The sequence below is a fragment of the Mus caroli genome, unplaced genomic scaffold (genome assembly GCF_978045245.1).
Source record: "Mus caroli unplaced genomic scaffold, Mus_caroli_1 scaffold_13, whole genome shotgun sequence".
Classification (NCBI taxonomy): Eukaryota; Metazoa; Chordata; class Mammalia; order Rodentia; family Muridae; genus Mus; species Mus caroli.
In genome coordinates this window covers 23,510,735-23,527,743 of record NW_028227268.1, presented here as the reverse complement: position 1 = coordinate 23,527,743, position 17,009 = coordinate 23,510,735, and the positions used below count along the sequence as shown (strand labels likewise).

The 17,009-nt window shown below is 45.7% G+C and overlaps 1 protein-coding gene across 1 annotated transcript; it reads left to right on the top strand.

Annotated features, from left to right (window-relative positions):
- The first annotated feature begins 6,033 nt into the window (after positions 1-6,033).
- LOC110305969 (gasdermin-A2-like) lies at positions 6,034-14,670 on the top strand. The gene is given in 11 exon segments (XM_085829231.1): positions 6,034-6,247; positions 6,436-6,616; positions 7,853-8,015; positions 8,982-9,078; positions 9,549-9,596; positions 9,944-9,976; positions 11,140-11,172; positions 11,844-11,998; positions 12,473-12,587; positions 14,133-14,206; positions 14,428-14,670. Coding segments are annotated over 11 exon segments (1,356 nt in total).
- Positions 14,671-17,009: the final 2,339 nt, after the last annotated feature.

Sequence of the window (17,009 nt, the reverse complement as noted above, 5' to 3'; positions counted from 1 at the left end):
AGAACTGACTTTGGACATTTAAGAACTATCCTAAATTGCCTGGACAAGAGTTCTTTAGGCAATGCCACCCCAGATTCATATCCCAGGTAGATTATAGGCCTTACACAAGAAAAATTGGCCATATAATCTCATTCTTTACATCATCAAAATAGTAATGGCTTGAGACAATAATTTGGTATTTTTAGAAAATGTGCAGGTCAAATTGTAAAGACTTGTTCTCAGTGTCCTCAATTTCTACCTGTTCCACATAAACGTGTTAATTCTCAAGGACTTATACCTAATCAATTATTGCAAATGGATACTCGTATTTCTGATTTTAGAAAAATAAAATATGCACATGTGACTATTGATACCTTTTCAGGATTTCTAGTTCCAAATCAGATGAAAACAGATATTGGAAATGAAGATTACAGTCAAGCATTTGAGATGTTTTGTCAACATTTTAATGTTACCAATGTTACTGGAATTTTTAATATTTCTCAAGGACAAGGTATTGTGGGCATATAAAACAGCATCTTCTTAAAAGGGGGGAGGGGAATTATATCCCCGTGCACATTATTTAAATCACACTTTTTATTTTTAAAATTTAAAATTTGGATGCCAAACAACTCCTTCCTGAGTGCCTTATAGTATCCTATAACTAGGCATACTCATGCCTAGGTGAGATGGAAGGATTCACTTATTGGTATGATCCAGGTCAGGTATTTAATATGGGAAGAGGGCATGTTTGTGTTTTTTCCACAGAATGCTGCAGGAGCATGCTAGCTGCCAAAATGATTCATGTGACAGGCTTACCTGTGAGCTTGCTGAGTGCCCTGACAATGTGGACAGGAAAGGTGTGTTGGGCATATGATCTTGACCCACCTTTGCTTGCCTATGTTCCAGGTTAAACAAGCTAAGCTGCCCTGCTTCAAGCTTTTAGACCTTGTGGAAAAGAAAACATAGAGACTGTGGAACCTGACTTAGAAAAATTAAATAAAAGAAGGAGTTATAAAGACTCTCTCCTCTTTGCTTTACTGTGACCAGTTATTCTGACTCAATCATGGACTGGTCTAGAAATAAATCCAAGATTGGAGACTCCTATCATGAAAATACCTAAAAATCTTTACCAGCCAGCAGAGTTAACTTGGAGCATAGCCTCCATTATTTACATGAGGAGTAACAGATTTTTGTTGATTCTCAAAGCCACCTCCCCCACTCCAGGAGACCAGACTTGGGTCTGCTCATTGCTAATTTGCAACTGAATTGAGTGCCTGGAACATTCCCACAGACACCCTGAATCCTGCTCCTTTCAACTTTGGACTTTGTATTTCAAGCAGGTCTGTTACCTCCTTACAGGCTCGCCTTCAGCAAAGCTCAGATATGGCAGTGATTCATTGTTATGAGGAAATGCATTGACTCCATACTGTGGCTTTGGTCTGATTGGGGAAAAGGTCTGCAATGAGGGCCAGCAGCCAAAGACGGGCCACTGGTCTATGGCTTCTTTCAACCTAAGACAGAGGCATGTGCCAAGAGGCCGTGTTTGCTCATAATAAACACTGAAAGGATATGTTTGTGCAAATAGATATAAACAAGCTGAATGTGTTCTCTGAGATAGGTTAGAAAGCATCTAATTAGATTCAGTCCTAAGACAGGCAGGGTCTCCAGCCACCATAATTTCCAGGCAGGACCATGGAGCATAAGTAAATTTTATGCCCAAGTCCAACTAATTTTTAATAAATAGAAAGGGAGGAATTGTTTCCCCCCCCCCCCCCCCCAGAATTGAGCAGGATGGCTCAGACCTGGATTGCTATAGTTGCTAGCTGGAGTCTTCCACCCTAGGTAAAGTCTGCTGTCCTGCCACATCTGTGGTTTTCTCCAAGATGCCACTGCCTGCTGAGAGGCTGAACCTCTTTTCCTGATGTGATCTTGACAAAACAATGAGATACTGGCATGGTGGGGGATGCTTACACACACACACACACACACACACACACACACACACACACTACTAGCACAGACTCCTAAGTAAACATTGGGCCTTGTTCAGAACTTGTCTTGTTCTCTTGCTGCCTTTCCCATCCAAACCCCAGCTTTCCTTTCAGGAACCCAGTAACCTGTGGCCCCTGGCAGCTACAGAAGACAATATGAGCTCACTCTATCCTGCTTCCTCAGACTTCTGTGAATCCTGGTACCAAGCTATGCATGTGTAGCCAATGCACGTATACACATAGAGGGAGTTAAGAATCAGCAGGCTGATGCATACAAAGATAAAGGGCAGATTATCAGCTCCTCTGCTACCTGCAGTCCCTAAACATATAGGATTTCTTATCACTTATCATTTCCACAAGGCCTCAGATGAATGGCAGATGTTTCCAGATGGGCCATAACGATACCACACCATTCACATGCATGCATGAGTACACACACACACACACATACACAAACACACACAAATACACACCCAATTCCCACTCCCTCCATAGTTTGGAGCAACCTTGTTTGAGCATGAACTGCCTTGTCAGCCATAAGTGCTTTCTGGCAGAAAGTCTTGGACTCTGTGGGATAGCCCAGTTGAGAACAAATAGCTATAGATCTTGAGAACATGTACCTAGAACCCATTCTGTTCTGTTCTTCCAACTGAACATTTTACCCAGCCAATAGCCTGTTCTTGGGAACAGGGCATTCCCCAGAGACAAAGCGACCCCACTCCACCCCCCTTATCCTATATCCTGCTTCTATGAGTATATAACGTGTGTGGGAACAATAAATATTTGTCAGCTTGATAAGACTTTGTGACTTGCTATCCGTTCTTTGGGTCTCTTGCCCCCCCCCCATTCTCTTCCAGGTGATCGCCCCAACCCCGTCCCTGTTGACTGTCCCTTGTTCCCAAAAGTCCACAAGAAAATTTTCACTCACCATTTCTTTCTGTCTCAGGACCATCTACAAAGACACCTTTCTGGCAACTCCCTACCCAACCCCTCTTCTCGTACCAGGCCAGGGCCCAGTGCCTGAGGTGGGGCACTTCAAACAGATTGATGCTGGTGGAGTCTGTGGGAGTCTACATCCCAGCCTCCACAGAGATATAAAGCAGCCAGTCCTGATAAGGGACAGTCAGTCATTCCCTCACCCTATAGACAGAACAAGCTCTGGTTCCTCACCACACACCTACTGCCGGACAGAACCCAGCATCACCCTTCCCTGGTAAGATCAATGATGGCTGAAAAGGCAGGGGGACACTCTGGGGAGCAAGGGGAAGGTTGGAGCCAAATGGGCATTGGATTTCTTTTTTTTTTTTTAATATTTTTTATTACGCATTTTCCTCAATTACATTTCCAATGCTCTCCCAAAAGTCCCCCATACACCCCCCCACTTCCCTACCCACCCATTCCCATTTTTTGGCCCTGGCGTTCCCCTGTACTGGGGCATATAAAGTTTGTGTGTCCAATGGGCCTCTCTTTCCAGTGATGGCCAACTAGGCCATCTTTTGATACATATGCAGCTAGAGACAAGAGCTCCGGGGTACTGGTTAGTTCAGAATGTTGTTCCACCTATAGGGTTGCAGATCCCTTTAGCAACTTGGGTACTTTCTCTAGCTCCTCCATTGGGAGCCCTGTGATCCATCCAATAGCTGACTATGAGCATCCACTTCTGTGTTGGCATTGGATTTCTTATCCTTTATCATGGCCATAAAGTTCCCCTGGGTTTCACTGGGTGTAGGGCTCATAGTAGGCCTTAGGGTGAAAAGAAGCAGCCCTTTGAGGGCCACTCTGGTGAAGGGTAGGTACTTCTAGGTACACTCAGTTGGTCTCTGGAGAGACTTAGGCCATCCCAACCCTTCCAGGAACAAGGGCTGGAAAGTATATTGTAGATGACAGAATGGCCCCAACATCTGTGTGTGCTCTTCCTGTTTCCCTGCCTCTGTCAAGTACTACAGAAAGGTGAGGCCCATGGAGGCTAGCTGATGTGTCTGATCTTTTCCACCCACCAGGAAAATCTGGGTGTGTCTCCTGGATGCTCAGGTGAGATACCTGGACTTCAAAGACAGAGTCCTAAGATGTCAAACTTCCAGTCCTTGCAGGTCCCACATCTGTTTTGTCCCTTTCACCCTTGCGTGTTTCCCAAAACCAAACTCTCTCTTTCTATCCTTCTTTCTACCAGACATGGTGCCTGGTGCTGGTGCTGGTGCTGATGCTGGTGCTGGTGCTGGTGCTGGTGCTGATGCTGGTGCTGGTGCTGGTGCTGATGCTGGTGCTGGTGCTGGTGCTGGTGCTGGTGCTGGTGCTGATGCTGGTGCTGGTGCTGGTGCTGGTGCTGGTGCTGGTGCTGGTGCTGGTGCTGATGCTGTAGAGGTGATTAATGTCCATTTCCTCCCCTCTGGGAAGTTACAGTTGAGTAGGTGAGGCAGTCAGGTTGACAGATGGTAACAAGATGAATAAGCAGGTGTTTCAGAAGTAAATATACAAGGAGCCTTGGGAATACAAGCAGAATCAGCAAAATGTCCAAAGGAGTAATGTGGTGAGCAGGTGACTTGAGTCTTTTTCCTCCTCTTCTTCTTCTTCTTCTTCTTCTTCTTCTTCTTCTTCTTCTTCTTCTTCTTCTTCTTCTTCTTCTTCTTCTTCCTCCTCCTCCTTCCCCATTCTTCTCCCTTCCCCTTTCTTCCCCCTTCTTCCCCTTTCCCCTTCCCCCCTTTTCCCTTTCCCCCTATCCCCTCTCTTTCACCTCTCTTCCCCCTCTTTCCCCCCTCTTTCCCCCTTTCCCTCCCCCTTCTTCTTCCCCTTTCCTCCCCCTTTCCCCTTTTCCCCTTCTTTTCCCCTTTTCCCCCTTCCCCTTCTTCTTCTTCTTCTTCTTCTTCTTCTTCTTCTTCTTCTTCTTCTTCTTCTTTCTACAGCCATGCTCACCCTGAGCTCAAAGGTTAATTTATTTATTATATATAACTATACTGCAACTATCTTCAGACACACCAGAAGAGGACTTCTAATCACATTACAGAAGGTTGTGAGCCATCATGTGTTTACTGGAATTAGAACTCAGGACCTCCAGAAGATCAGTCAATGCTCTTAACCACTCCAGCCCTTGAGTTGAGTCTTTTTTTTTTTCATTTTTTCTTTTCTTTTCTTTCTTTCTTTCTTTATTTATTTATTTTTTGTTTGTTTGTTTATTTGTTTGGTTTGGTTTTTTGGTTTTTTGGATTTTTGGATTTTTGGTTTTTTGGTTTTTCAAGACAGGGTTTCTCTGTATAGCCCTGGCTGTCTTGGAACTCACTTTGTAGACCAGGCTGGCCTCGAACTCAGAAATCCGCCTGCCTCTGCCTCCCAAGTGCTGGGATTAAAGGCGTGCGACACCTTGCCCAGCTTTGAGTTGAGTCTTAAAGGATGAATTTGAATTCTTTTCATTGGAAAGGGGATATATCATAAACAGAACCAACAAAGGCAAAAAAAAAAAAAAAGTGAGCGAGAGAAAGGAACTGGAAAACTGGCCCACTATAGCCAGGCTGCTAGGAGGTAGGTGGGAGGGAAGTGTAGGGTACAAACAAGTGTACCCTTGCCAAGAAAAGGGCAACTGAGGAAGCTGCCCAGCTTAGACTGCCCAGGCAGCTGGGCCCAGTGTGGTTGCTTCCTTTCCCTGGTGTCCCCAGGTCCTAGCTTCAACTGTCCCTTAGTGTGGGAATACACTTCACTTCCACTGCTGATGACATACTCTGGCTGGACTCTGTGGCTCTAGGAAGGTCTCTTAGACCTTCCCCTGGCTCCCCAGAGTGTCCAACCTGCCCTCTCAGCTGAGAAGAAATGAACATGGAATGAGAAAAGAGCCCTTAGCAAAGGGAAAGGCTGGCATCTTGTGTCAGCCATGTGAACTCTAGAGTTTGGGGTTGTCCATCACAAAAGAAGGACTCCGTGGGCACCTTCCAGATCCAACATGCAGATGGCTCTAATTGTCTCCCCTCTACTCTACGAGTGAAGCCTGGTGACAACCTCTTTACAAAGACCTTACCAGGTCTTAATGACCCCAGTGGCTGCCTGGACATTGTCCATCTCCTTCTCCACAGAGACGATGTCTATGTTTGAGGATGTCACCCGAGCCCTGACTAGACAGCTGAACCCTAGTGGGGATCTGACACCCCTAGACAGCCTCATTGACTTCAAACGCTTCCGTCTTTTCTGCCTGGTGCTGAGGAAGAGGAAGAGCACACTGTTCTGGGGAGCCCGCTATGTGCGCACCAACTACACTCTCCTGGATGTGCTGGAGCCAGGCAGTTCCCTCTCAGGTCAGCCTCTCACCCAGAGCTCTGAAGGATGCTGTGGGGCTAGGGCCAGCCATCCTGACCACAAGGAAGATCCTCAAGCTCTTCTCTCTGATATGGTTAGGGGTCACCAAGCCCAAAGTTCTCTCTGGGGGTGCTGATGAGTGGGGGTACCTCTCAGCTCAGCTGCTTCTGTCTTTTCCTTCCCACAGATCCGACACTCCTTGGCAATTTTAGCTTTAAGAATATGCTGGATGCCAGAGTAGAGGGAGATGTGGACATACCAAAGATAATGAAAGTAAAGGGGACTGTGGGCCTGTCATGAAGCAGCACCCTGGAGGTGCAGACGCTCAGCGTGGCTCCCACTGCTCTGGAGAACTTGCACAAGGAAAGGTGAGAGGACAGGGCTAAGGGGCTGCCAGGATCAATATTTGATAAATGGAAGTTCATGAAAGTAAAAGTTTCTGTAAGGCAAAGAATGCTGTCAATAGGACAAAAAGGCAGTGTACAGATTGGAAAGTATCTTCAACCTACATCTGACAGAGGGCTAATGCACTGAGTTTATGAAGAAACCAAGAAGTTAAAAATTAACATCCAAACAACATAATTTAAAAATGGGGTTCAGAGCTAAACTGAGAACTCTCAGCAAGGGAATCTAGAAGAGCAGAGAAGCACTTAAGGAAATATTTGAGTCTTTAGTCATCAGTGAAAAATCAGTCAAAACCTCTCTGTAGTTCCATCCTGTACCTCTCAAGATGGCTAAGACCAAACCTCACAAGATAGCACACACTCACAAGGATTTAGGGAAAGGTGGGAGTATAAATTGTACAACCACTTTGGAAATCTATGTGGCAATTTCTCAAAAAAAAAAAAAAAAAAAAAAAACTGAGAGTAGTGCATGCAATTGGAAGTCAAAATAAGGCAGAAAGGCACAGAAGGACAGAAGATCCAGGATGGTCCACATTTAGGGGGAATCACCCAGTTTAGTGAGTGTGGGTCACTGTGATTTCAGCAACGTGAGATTCCAATGGGATGATGAACACACAGATAATCAGTATGGCTCACTCTTTGAGAGGTTTGCCAGTAGGCAAAGGAGAGAAATTGGGCAGTGACTTGAGGGAGAACTCAGGAATAAAAGCAGATGCTGTAAGGACAGAGATGTGTTTTCATATGGAAGCAAAGTGGAGGAGGAAGTGGAGAAGCCAGGTGATGAGCCTCCAGCTGTTTGCACAGTTTATGGCAGTTTATACCTGGGAGGTAGTTAGCATCATCTCTGTTTTATAGATGAGGCAACTCAGACTCAAAGCTGCTGCCCTACCAGGAAGCCGAAGTCTGATTTTGCATTGTGGGCTGATCTGAGCCTTCATTCCTTCCCTAGCACCATACTGTCTACGATTGCCAAATTTAAAAACCAGACACTAAGGGGCATAGTGGCACATACCTTTAGTCCCAGTGCTTGAGAGACAAAGGCAGGTGGGTCTCTGTGAGTTCAAGGCCAGCCCTGGGTGCACAGGCCAGCCAAGGCAGTACAACGGGAACCTCTCTCAAAAATAAAATAGTACAAAGCACAGGTGGTGGCCCTGGTAAAGAAACGCTGAGGGTGGTGTCTTCCTGCTTCTCCTGCTTTAGGAAACTGTCAGCAGACCACCCGTTCCTGCAGGAGATGCGGGAATACAAGCAGAACCTGTATGTGGTGATGGAGGTGGTGAAAGCCAAGCAGGAAGTCACTCTGAAGCGAGCTAGCAACGCAATTTCCAAATTCTCTCTCAACCTTCCCTCACTGGGACTACAGGTTTGCTATACACAGACATAGAGAGAAAGACACAGAGATGGAGAGAGACAGACCACACACACTGTCCTTTGCTCAGTGGTACCCAGCAGGCCAGGTCTCCATAGGCCACAGACAACACAGAGCAAGTTCAGTGATACAGGATTTGTCCTCACCCCTCCCCTGCTCTCCTCTCTGGTATGGTGGTGCACACTAGTAATCCCAGTACTCAGAAGGCAGAGGCAGGAGGCTCACAGGTTCAAGGTCAGTCTGGACTACCTGGTAAGATCCCAGGAAGAGGGCAGTTTCCTGCTTTCAGAATGTCCTTACTTATAGATGAGTCACACAGGTAAAGCCCAGTAGAAATAAGTGCATCTCTTATAATCTATACATACATCTAGTGAGTATGTTCAAGAGGAAAGGTATGGGATTGGGTCCAGGGGAAGACTTCCCGAATGAGATAAAAATGGGGCAGCTGGTGTGAAAGAAGGAGGAACCTGGGATATGGGGCAGGATGATCCACAGGCAGGTGCTAGAGCAGGTCTGTCCAGTTCCTCTGCTGTCCAGTCCAGAAGCAGGGGATGATCACTAGAAATGAATGGGAAGGGGGCTGGAGAGATGACTTAGTGGTTAATACCACTGACTATTCTTCCAGAGGTCCTGAGTTCAATTCTAAGCAACCATATGGTGGCTTACAACCATCTGTCATTCGATCCGATGCCCTCTTCTGGTAGGTCTAAAGAAAAAGACAGTGTACTCTTATACATAAAATAAACAAATGAATGTATATATTTTTTAAAAAAAGAAATGAATGGGAAGGCTTCAAGGGCCATAAGTTCAGAGCACAAAGAAAGTCAACTGGAGATCCTACTGAAGGCTTTCCTACTGCTTGTGTCCTCAAAGACTGTCAGACCCAGCCCTGTACCTGCATCCTGCCCCTCCTGCTAATGGATCTCAGAGAACTCACAGATTCTCATTGTGTAATCCTAGGGGTCCGTGTATGAGAAGGATGAAGTAACCATCCCCAAGGGCTGCGTCCTGGCCTATCGAGTGAGACAACTGATCGTCTATGGGGAAGATAAGTGGGGTGAGCAGAGACCAGCATGTGCTTACCTCAAGATAAGGAATGGCTGCATCTGTGCAGTGGCATCCTGGGCCTCTCTTGCAGTGTGAGGGGATCAGGCGAAGGTGGGGGGAGCAGCATCTTATATTGCCCATTGCTGGCGACAGAACAAAGGTTGCTCTAGATGAAGGAGGAGACCTGGGTTTCAGGTGTCTATGGCACTGGAGAAGCTGTGGGGAGTGACCCAAAAGCCAAATGAGCACAGCCTCTGACTTCAGAAGCCCAAGGAGGAGACGGATTCTGACAGCAGCACTGGATTGGTGATTGGGGCGGGGTGGGGGATGCTATTGTAGGGAAGAGCTTACAACTTCCAACAGTGAAGGTCAGGTAAAGAATTAGATGGGGCAGTTGAGGAGCTTGGGGTTTGAGGCTGAAGAAAGAAGGGTGTGGCAGGCTGGTGATGACCTCCTGATGCCTTCTCTTGTCCCTTATAGGCATTCCACACATTTGTACTGACAGCATGCCAACCTTTAACGCCCGGTGTGTGCCTCAAAGACAAGGCAGAACTGTCCAGATGATATCTGGTAAAGTCTCCCACCCTAAAATAGGAGCAGTAGCTCCTATAATCTACCAACAAAAACATCTGCTCTTGTTTCCTGGGTCCTCAGACAGATAGAGGTATGGGACATAAAGGAACAAAGAGACAGGGGCCATTACACAGCCAGAAACAGAGAGATTTGGAGACGGGATGTGTTCCAAAGTCGTATGGGTGAGTGTGCTCGCAGAATCTCCATGTTTCATAATGCTACCGTGAAACTGTCTTAGCCAATGGCTTTAGGGAAGGGCAGCAAAGAGTTTGTCCTGACAGATGTTCTTTTTGTGTTTTCAGAAAAGCCAGGAGAAGGGAAGCTCATATCTAAGTGTTCCTTTTGACTTAAGATCAAAACCTTAGTTTTCCTCCCTCCTACATCTTGGGAATGGCCAGGAAGATAGTGGGACAGATCTCAGCAAACAGCTGTCCCTCAACTACAGCAGAACTCCCAATAAGAAGCTAGGATAAGGGGGCTGGTGAGATGGTTCAGTGGGTAAGAGCACCTGACTGCTCTTCCGAAGGTCCAAAGTTCAAATCCCAGCAACCACATGGTGGCTCACAACCACCCGTAATGAGATCTGATGCCCTCTTCTGGTGTGTCTGAAGACAGCTACAGTGTATAAATAAATAAATAAATAAATAAATCTTTAAAAAAAAAAGAAGTTAGGAATAGAATAAGAAGTTCCAATAAAAACAATAGAATGGAGAGATCTATAGACAAGATGTGCAGGAGATCTGCTGCCCCAGACCTTTGCTGTCAGCAGCCTCAGTAACTGTCACCTGTTCCGCATGTATCTGCTGCCAGGAACTGGGGCAGCTGGTGCTGAGTCACTCAGGCTGGGTGATACCAGTTCAGCCTGAGTGCCCTTTTCACATTGTGTCAGTTCTTTTTTTTTAAATATTTATTTTATTTGCCAGGCAATAGTGGCTCATGCCTTTAATCCCAGCACTTGAGAGGCAGAAGCAGGCAGATTTCTGAATATGAGGCCAGCCTGGTCTATTGAGTGAGTTCCAGGACAGCCAGGGCTACACTGAAAAACCTTGTCTCGAAAAAACAAAAAACAAAAAAAAAAGATTTATTTTATTTATATAAGTACACAGTAGCTATCTTCAGACACACCAGAAGAGAGCATCAGAACCCATTACAGATGGTTGTGAGCCACCATGAGGTTGCTGGGCATTGAATTTAGGACCTCTGGAAGAACAGTCAGTGCTTTTAACTACTGAGCCATCTCTCCAATCCCCATATTAGTTCTTGTCCATTCCTGCCTCCCGGGACTAGAGCAAGAGGATTCTGAAGATTTTTTTTTTTTTCAAAACAAGGTTTCTCTTTGTAGCACTCACTGTCCTGGAACTCACTCTGTAGACCAGGCTTACCTCGAACTCAGAAATCTGCCTGTCTCTGCCTCCCAAGTGCTGGGATTAGAGGTATGCAACACCACTGCCCGGCTAGGATTTGTTCTTATCTGTCTATTTGCCTCTTATTTTCTCAGTGATCCAAGATTCTGATGTTGGAAAGGAGCTTTGTGAATTTTTTCAAGACTTTGCTACACAAGCAGGAAGAGAAGCATTAGAGTGGAAGGGGAAGAAAGAGAAAGTCAGAGAAAGAGAGGGAGAGACAGAGAGACAGAGAAGAGAGAAGCCCTGGGTCCTGGAATTACAGCCTCTTCCAGGAAGCCATTTCCCCCAACACAGAGTAGATGTACTTTTAGAATTCAGGCCACTGAACAGACAGGCTGCAGTTCACAGCCACTGTCCCTTGATACAGACCCACTGCTCTCTGAAATAGTCCCAGTGTCCCCTTCACTAAGTTATCAAGACCATCATTTGTCCACAAACAAGAGAAGAGGAAACAGACTTTTCCTAAATGTCTGGGTGGAATAGTTGAAACTAGAAGTCAACTACTGTGCACAGATAAAGAATGAATCCTGGGATACAGGGTGGTGGTAGTTGTAACGGTAGTGCAATTAACTGTCATGTTAGTTGAAGGCAGGGGGTCTAGTCTACATCTCTGCTCAATTTTTCAATTTTTTAGCATAACTTCATAACCACACCCCTTGGTAAAGTGGAAAAGTCAGATAAAAGCTGGAAACAGGGCACCGGGTCCTGAAGAAGGGGTCAAAAGCCTACATATATATATATTCAGTGTGAGAGGGCACCAGGTGAAGGGTGTCTGCCCCATTAACTGTGCCCCTAGGGGAGATGCATGAAGACTTCAAGACATTAAAGAAAGAGGTTCAGCGAGAAACTCAAGAAGTGGAAAAGTTGAGTCCAGTAGGGCGAAACTCCCTACTCACTTCCCTCAGCCATCTCCTAGGAAAGAAGAAAGAGCTCCAGGACCTTGAGCAGAAGGTGAGAGCCCAGAGCACAGGGAGAATGGAGGGAGGGAAGTGTGGGTGGTGGCGGTCATTGCAGATGGGGAGGGGAACTGGCAATGGCACAGTGACCAAAGGCTGCGGAATAAATAGCAGATATCCTTCCCAAGGCTGCCCAAGTGCACCTTGGCTGCTAGACTACCACTGGCCCCTTTATCCCTGAAATAAGAGCATCAGTACAGGGTTCCCGGAAGTGGGGCGCACCCTCTGATGGCCAGAGGGTACCATCAGCCTATGGCGCCCCCTGCTGGATAACGGCTTATACTTTCCAGAGCTCAAAACCCAGGGACCAAGGAGCCTACCACCTACCAGTCCAGCACTTTCTAGGACCTGACCACACACAAAAGAAACAGGGAGTGGGAGAGAGTCAGCCTCGGCTCACAGATTACTGTGTGCCAAGAGCTAGGTTAGACCTTCACCGCAAGTATTAGTCACCCAGTTTTCCTCACAGCTTGAACGGGCTCTAGACAAGGGACAGGAAGTGACCCTTGAAGCACTCCCCAAAGATGTTATGCTGTCAAAGGATATTATGGACGCCATCCTCTACTTCCTCGGGGCTCTGACAGGTGAGTGAGAAGTGAATCAGATGGGTTTCTTTCTGTTATAAGAGTAAATCATGTGAATGATTCCCAAATGAATGAATGAGTGGATGCCAGGTGCCTTATAGTGTGTATGTATGTATATATATATGCGTATATATACATATATGTGTGTGTATATGTGTGTGTACATATGTATACATGTGTGTGTACATATACTTATGTGTATGTATATATACCTATGTGTATGTACATATACTTATGTGTATGTGTATATATATATGTGTATATGTATATGTGTATAAATGTATGCATATATATAAATATGTGTGTATGTATATATGTGTGTGTGTATATATGTATGTGTATGTATATATGTATATGTATATATATACACGTGTGTGTGTGTGTGTATATACATACACAAGGACCTGAATTTAATCCAGGTATTTGAGAGAGAAAAAAATCAGCACCAAATTGGTTTCCTTCCTAGGGTTTAAGTTGATCCATTTTTTAAAAGATTTATTTATTTATTTTATGTATATGAGTACACACTGTAGCTGTACAGATAGATGGTTGTGAGCCGTCATCTGGTTGTTGGGAATTGAATTTAGGACCTCTGCTCAATCCGGTCGGCCCAGCTTGCTCAGGTCAACTGTGTTTGCTCAGTCCCTACTTGCTGCGGCCCAAAGATTTATTTATTATTATAAATAACTACAATGTAGCTGTCTTCAGATGCACCAGAAGAGAGTGTCAGATCTCATTATGGGTCATTGTGAGCCACCATATGGTTGCTGGGATTTGAACTCAGGACCTTTGGAAGAGCAGTCAGTATTCTTACCTGCTGAGCCATCTCTCCAGCTCCTGTTGGTCCATTTTTATTTTTACTTTTTTACATTCTCAAACCTTCTGCATGGGGCCAGGTCCATCCCTTCCACATTGCTGCCAACCTGTTAGCTTTAATTTCACAGTCACTGCTCTTCTGATCTTGTGCCTGTATTTCCTCCTGACCTCTGCAGGACACATTTTCCCACTGAAAAGAACATCTCAGGCCACACTGGGTACAGAGTGCCTAACTTAACCCTAGGCTACAGAATGAGATTCTGTCTCAAAAACAAACAGAAAGTACATGACTTCTCCCAAAACTGCTTCGAAAGATTAGAATTTTGGTTGGCTGTTGTTTTTTAGATGCGGTCTCACTATGTAGCCCTGGCTGGCCTGGAACTCACTATGTAGAACAATCTGGTCTCAAACTCACAAGGTCCATATATATATATACCTCTGCCTTCCAGAATACTGAGACTAAAGGTGTGTGTCAGTTTACCCAGTCAAAAATCACAACCTGTTTTAAGTTAATGACCAGCAAAGGTGTATGTTATAGAGCAGGTGTTCATCTGTGGATGGATGGACGGTGGGATGGGTGGATGGACAGATAGATGCGTGGATGCATGGATTAATTGATTAGAGTGTGCTAACACTATTTAGAATCTGTAGTTCCATCTGTACCAGCAGCAAATCTTTTGTTTCTTTGTTTGTTTGTTTGTTGTTTTCTTTCTCTGCTTTTCCCTCCAGAGCTAAGTGAAGAGCAACAGAAGATTCTAGTAAAATCCTTGGAGAACAAGGTCCTGCTGGTGCAACTGAAGCTGGTGAGAAAAAGTGACAGATGCCAGGGGGCGTTCAGGGCAGGGGATGAGGGGGGACGCTAGAAACTGTGGGAGCATGCAGACCTACTGTGCTCACAGGCCCCAGCCTTATCCCTAGAGGAAAGTCTTCCCCTCTCCCTAGGTCCTTAGGGTACTCAGTCTGCTCTGGTAGGAGGGAGAAAGCTTTCCAGTTCCCCATTTCCAGTCACCTTGGTCCCCTGCAGGTTGAAAACATCTTGGAGCAGAACTTCCTGCAAGATAAAGAGGGTGTTTTCCCCCTGCGGCCTGATCTGCTCTCCTCCCTCGGGGAGGAGGAACTGATCCTAACAGAAGCACTGGTGGGACTAAGCGGCCTGGAAGTCCAGAGATCAGGCCCCCAGTACACGTGGAATCCAGACACTCGCCACAACCTCTGTGCCCTCTACGCTGGCCTCTCCCTCCTTCAGCTGCTAAGCAAGAATTCCTAATGCACCTTCTCTGCCTGCTGCCCTAATGCCTTCCCAGCCTTGCTGTACTCTGTCTGTAACACTGCAAGACACTACAGAGCCTCCAGGCTGGGGACGACTGAAATGCCAGCTCATCCTGCCTCTCCATCTGTCTCTCTACTGTCCTCCAGCTCAGCACCCACTAAGCCCATCTCCTGATGCTTAAATCTTGAAGATACTGAATCATTCAAACCCTTACCACTTTGAGTCACTTCATTTAAGGGTGGGGTAAGGTCTGGGGAGATGGTTGTTGTGGTGGGGGGGGGGCACAACTTTAACCCCAGCACTCGTCAGTCACAGGCAGGTGGATCTCTTAAGTTTGAGGCCAGCCTGGTCTACAGAATGAGTTCTAGGACAGCCAGGCCTACACAAGACAACCCTGTCTTTAAAACAACCACAACAACAACAACCAATACCACATTCATTTCCTAGTCTTCCCATGCGTGTCTCTAAAAAATAAAAATAATGGCCATATGAGAATAAATGGAAAATATTATGTCAATCCTAGGACAAGCTGTCTTCTGGTTTTTCTGTAAAGGGAATCTGTCATTTGACCCAGGTAAAGAAACAGCCATGATCCATACATATGCGTTACTGCCCAGACTGTTCCTCAGGCCCACTGGAAAATGCTCCCAGAGCTCAGAGGGTTAGAATCCAGAACGTCTGCTTTACACTGAAAGGATCATCCAAGCTGCCTGCCCTCACCATAGCGCCCGTGTTTCCAGCCCTGGCTGAGGGCTTGGAGAGGAAAGGAAGGTCTAGGGGACTATGATACAGGCACAAAACAGGACAATAGAGTTCATGTTGGTTAAGTAGAAAATGAAGGTGAGATCCTTTCTCAAAGAAAATATTAAGCCAGGCACTGGTGGCTCACACCTTTAATCCCAGCATTTGGGAGGCAGAGAAAGGTAGATATTTGAGTTCAAGGCCAGGCTGTTCCACAGAGTGAGTTCCAGGACAGCCATGGCTATACAGAGAAACCCTGTCTCAAAAAAAAAAAAAAAAAAAAAAAAAAAAAAAGCAAAAATTTGGTGAATTACTATTCAAGGGGTTAAAGAGATGGCTCCGCAGTTAAGAGCATTTGTTCTTGTAGAAAAACCTGGATTCAGTTTTCCAACACCCACTGACATGTGGCTCACAACCATCCATAACTGTAGTTCAAGGATTTGATGCTTTTGGCCTACAATGGCATGTGTGTATATATATATACAGACAAAACACTCATATACATAAAATAAATTAATCTAAAAGAATCTTTGGAGCCAGGCATGGTGGCATACACCTTTAATCCCAGCAGTCAGGAGGCAGAGGCAGTGAGTTCAAGACCAACCTTGTCTACAGGCTAACAAGGGCTATGTTGTCTCAAAAATAAATAAATAAATATATCAAATAAATTAGTAAATTTTATTATTATTATTCAATGTGCCCTCAGTTCAGTGTCAAAGCAAGCACAGCGCCTGTTGCCAGTACACAGGTCGCATGCTCAGGAAGCCATCCCTAGTACCACCATGCCACGGGGAAGATGAAGCAAGGTTCACACTTTGTTGTCTGCTCTTCCAAGGAAAAGACAAATGTACAAACACATCTACCTCCCGTCCCCTATACTCATTTTCCAACACAAAAAGAGGAACATTCCCTTCACACACACACACACACACATAAACATCCATGCACATGGATATACCACACACACACACACACACACACACACACACACACACCAGACAAGCTTCTCTATACCTGTGATGGTTTGTAAATCCTTGCACCAGGGAATGGCACCATCTGGAAGTGTGGCCTTGTTGGAATAGGTGTGAACTGGTTGGAATGGGTGTGTCACTGTGGGTGTGGGCATAAGATCCTCACCCTAGTTACCTGGAAGTCAGTCTTCCAGTAGCAGCCTTTGGATGAAGATGTAGAACTCTCAGCTCTGCCTGCACCGCGCCATGCCTGCCTGGATGCTGCCATGCTCCCACCTTGATAATAATGGACTGAACCTCTGAAACTGTAAGCCAGCCCCAATTAAATGTTGTTTTTTATAAGACTTGCCTTGGTCATGGTGTCTGTTCATAGCAGTAAAACCCTAACTAAGACAATACCCAAAGCCAAGAGCCTTGTCATAGGTCTGCGGTCCCTAGTATATCTCTATGTTTTGTGCACGGGTCAACCATAGCCACCATTCAGATGTTTTATCTTGTTGCAACTGTGGTTAGGGAAAGTGCAGCCTGGTGCTAGGCCTGGGGGAGTTTGGGTTCCAATCTTTCCTTACCTGGGACCCAGTCTCTTCAGCAAGGATCTGGAAGCTATGTCCTAACAGGCAGGTG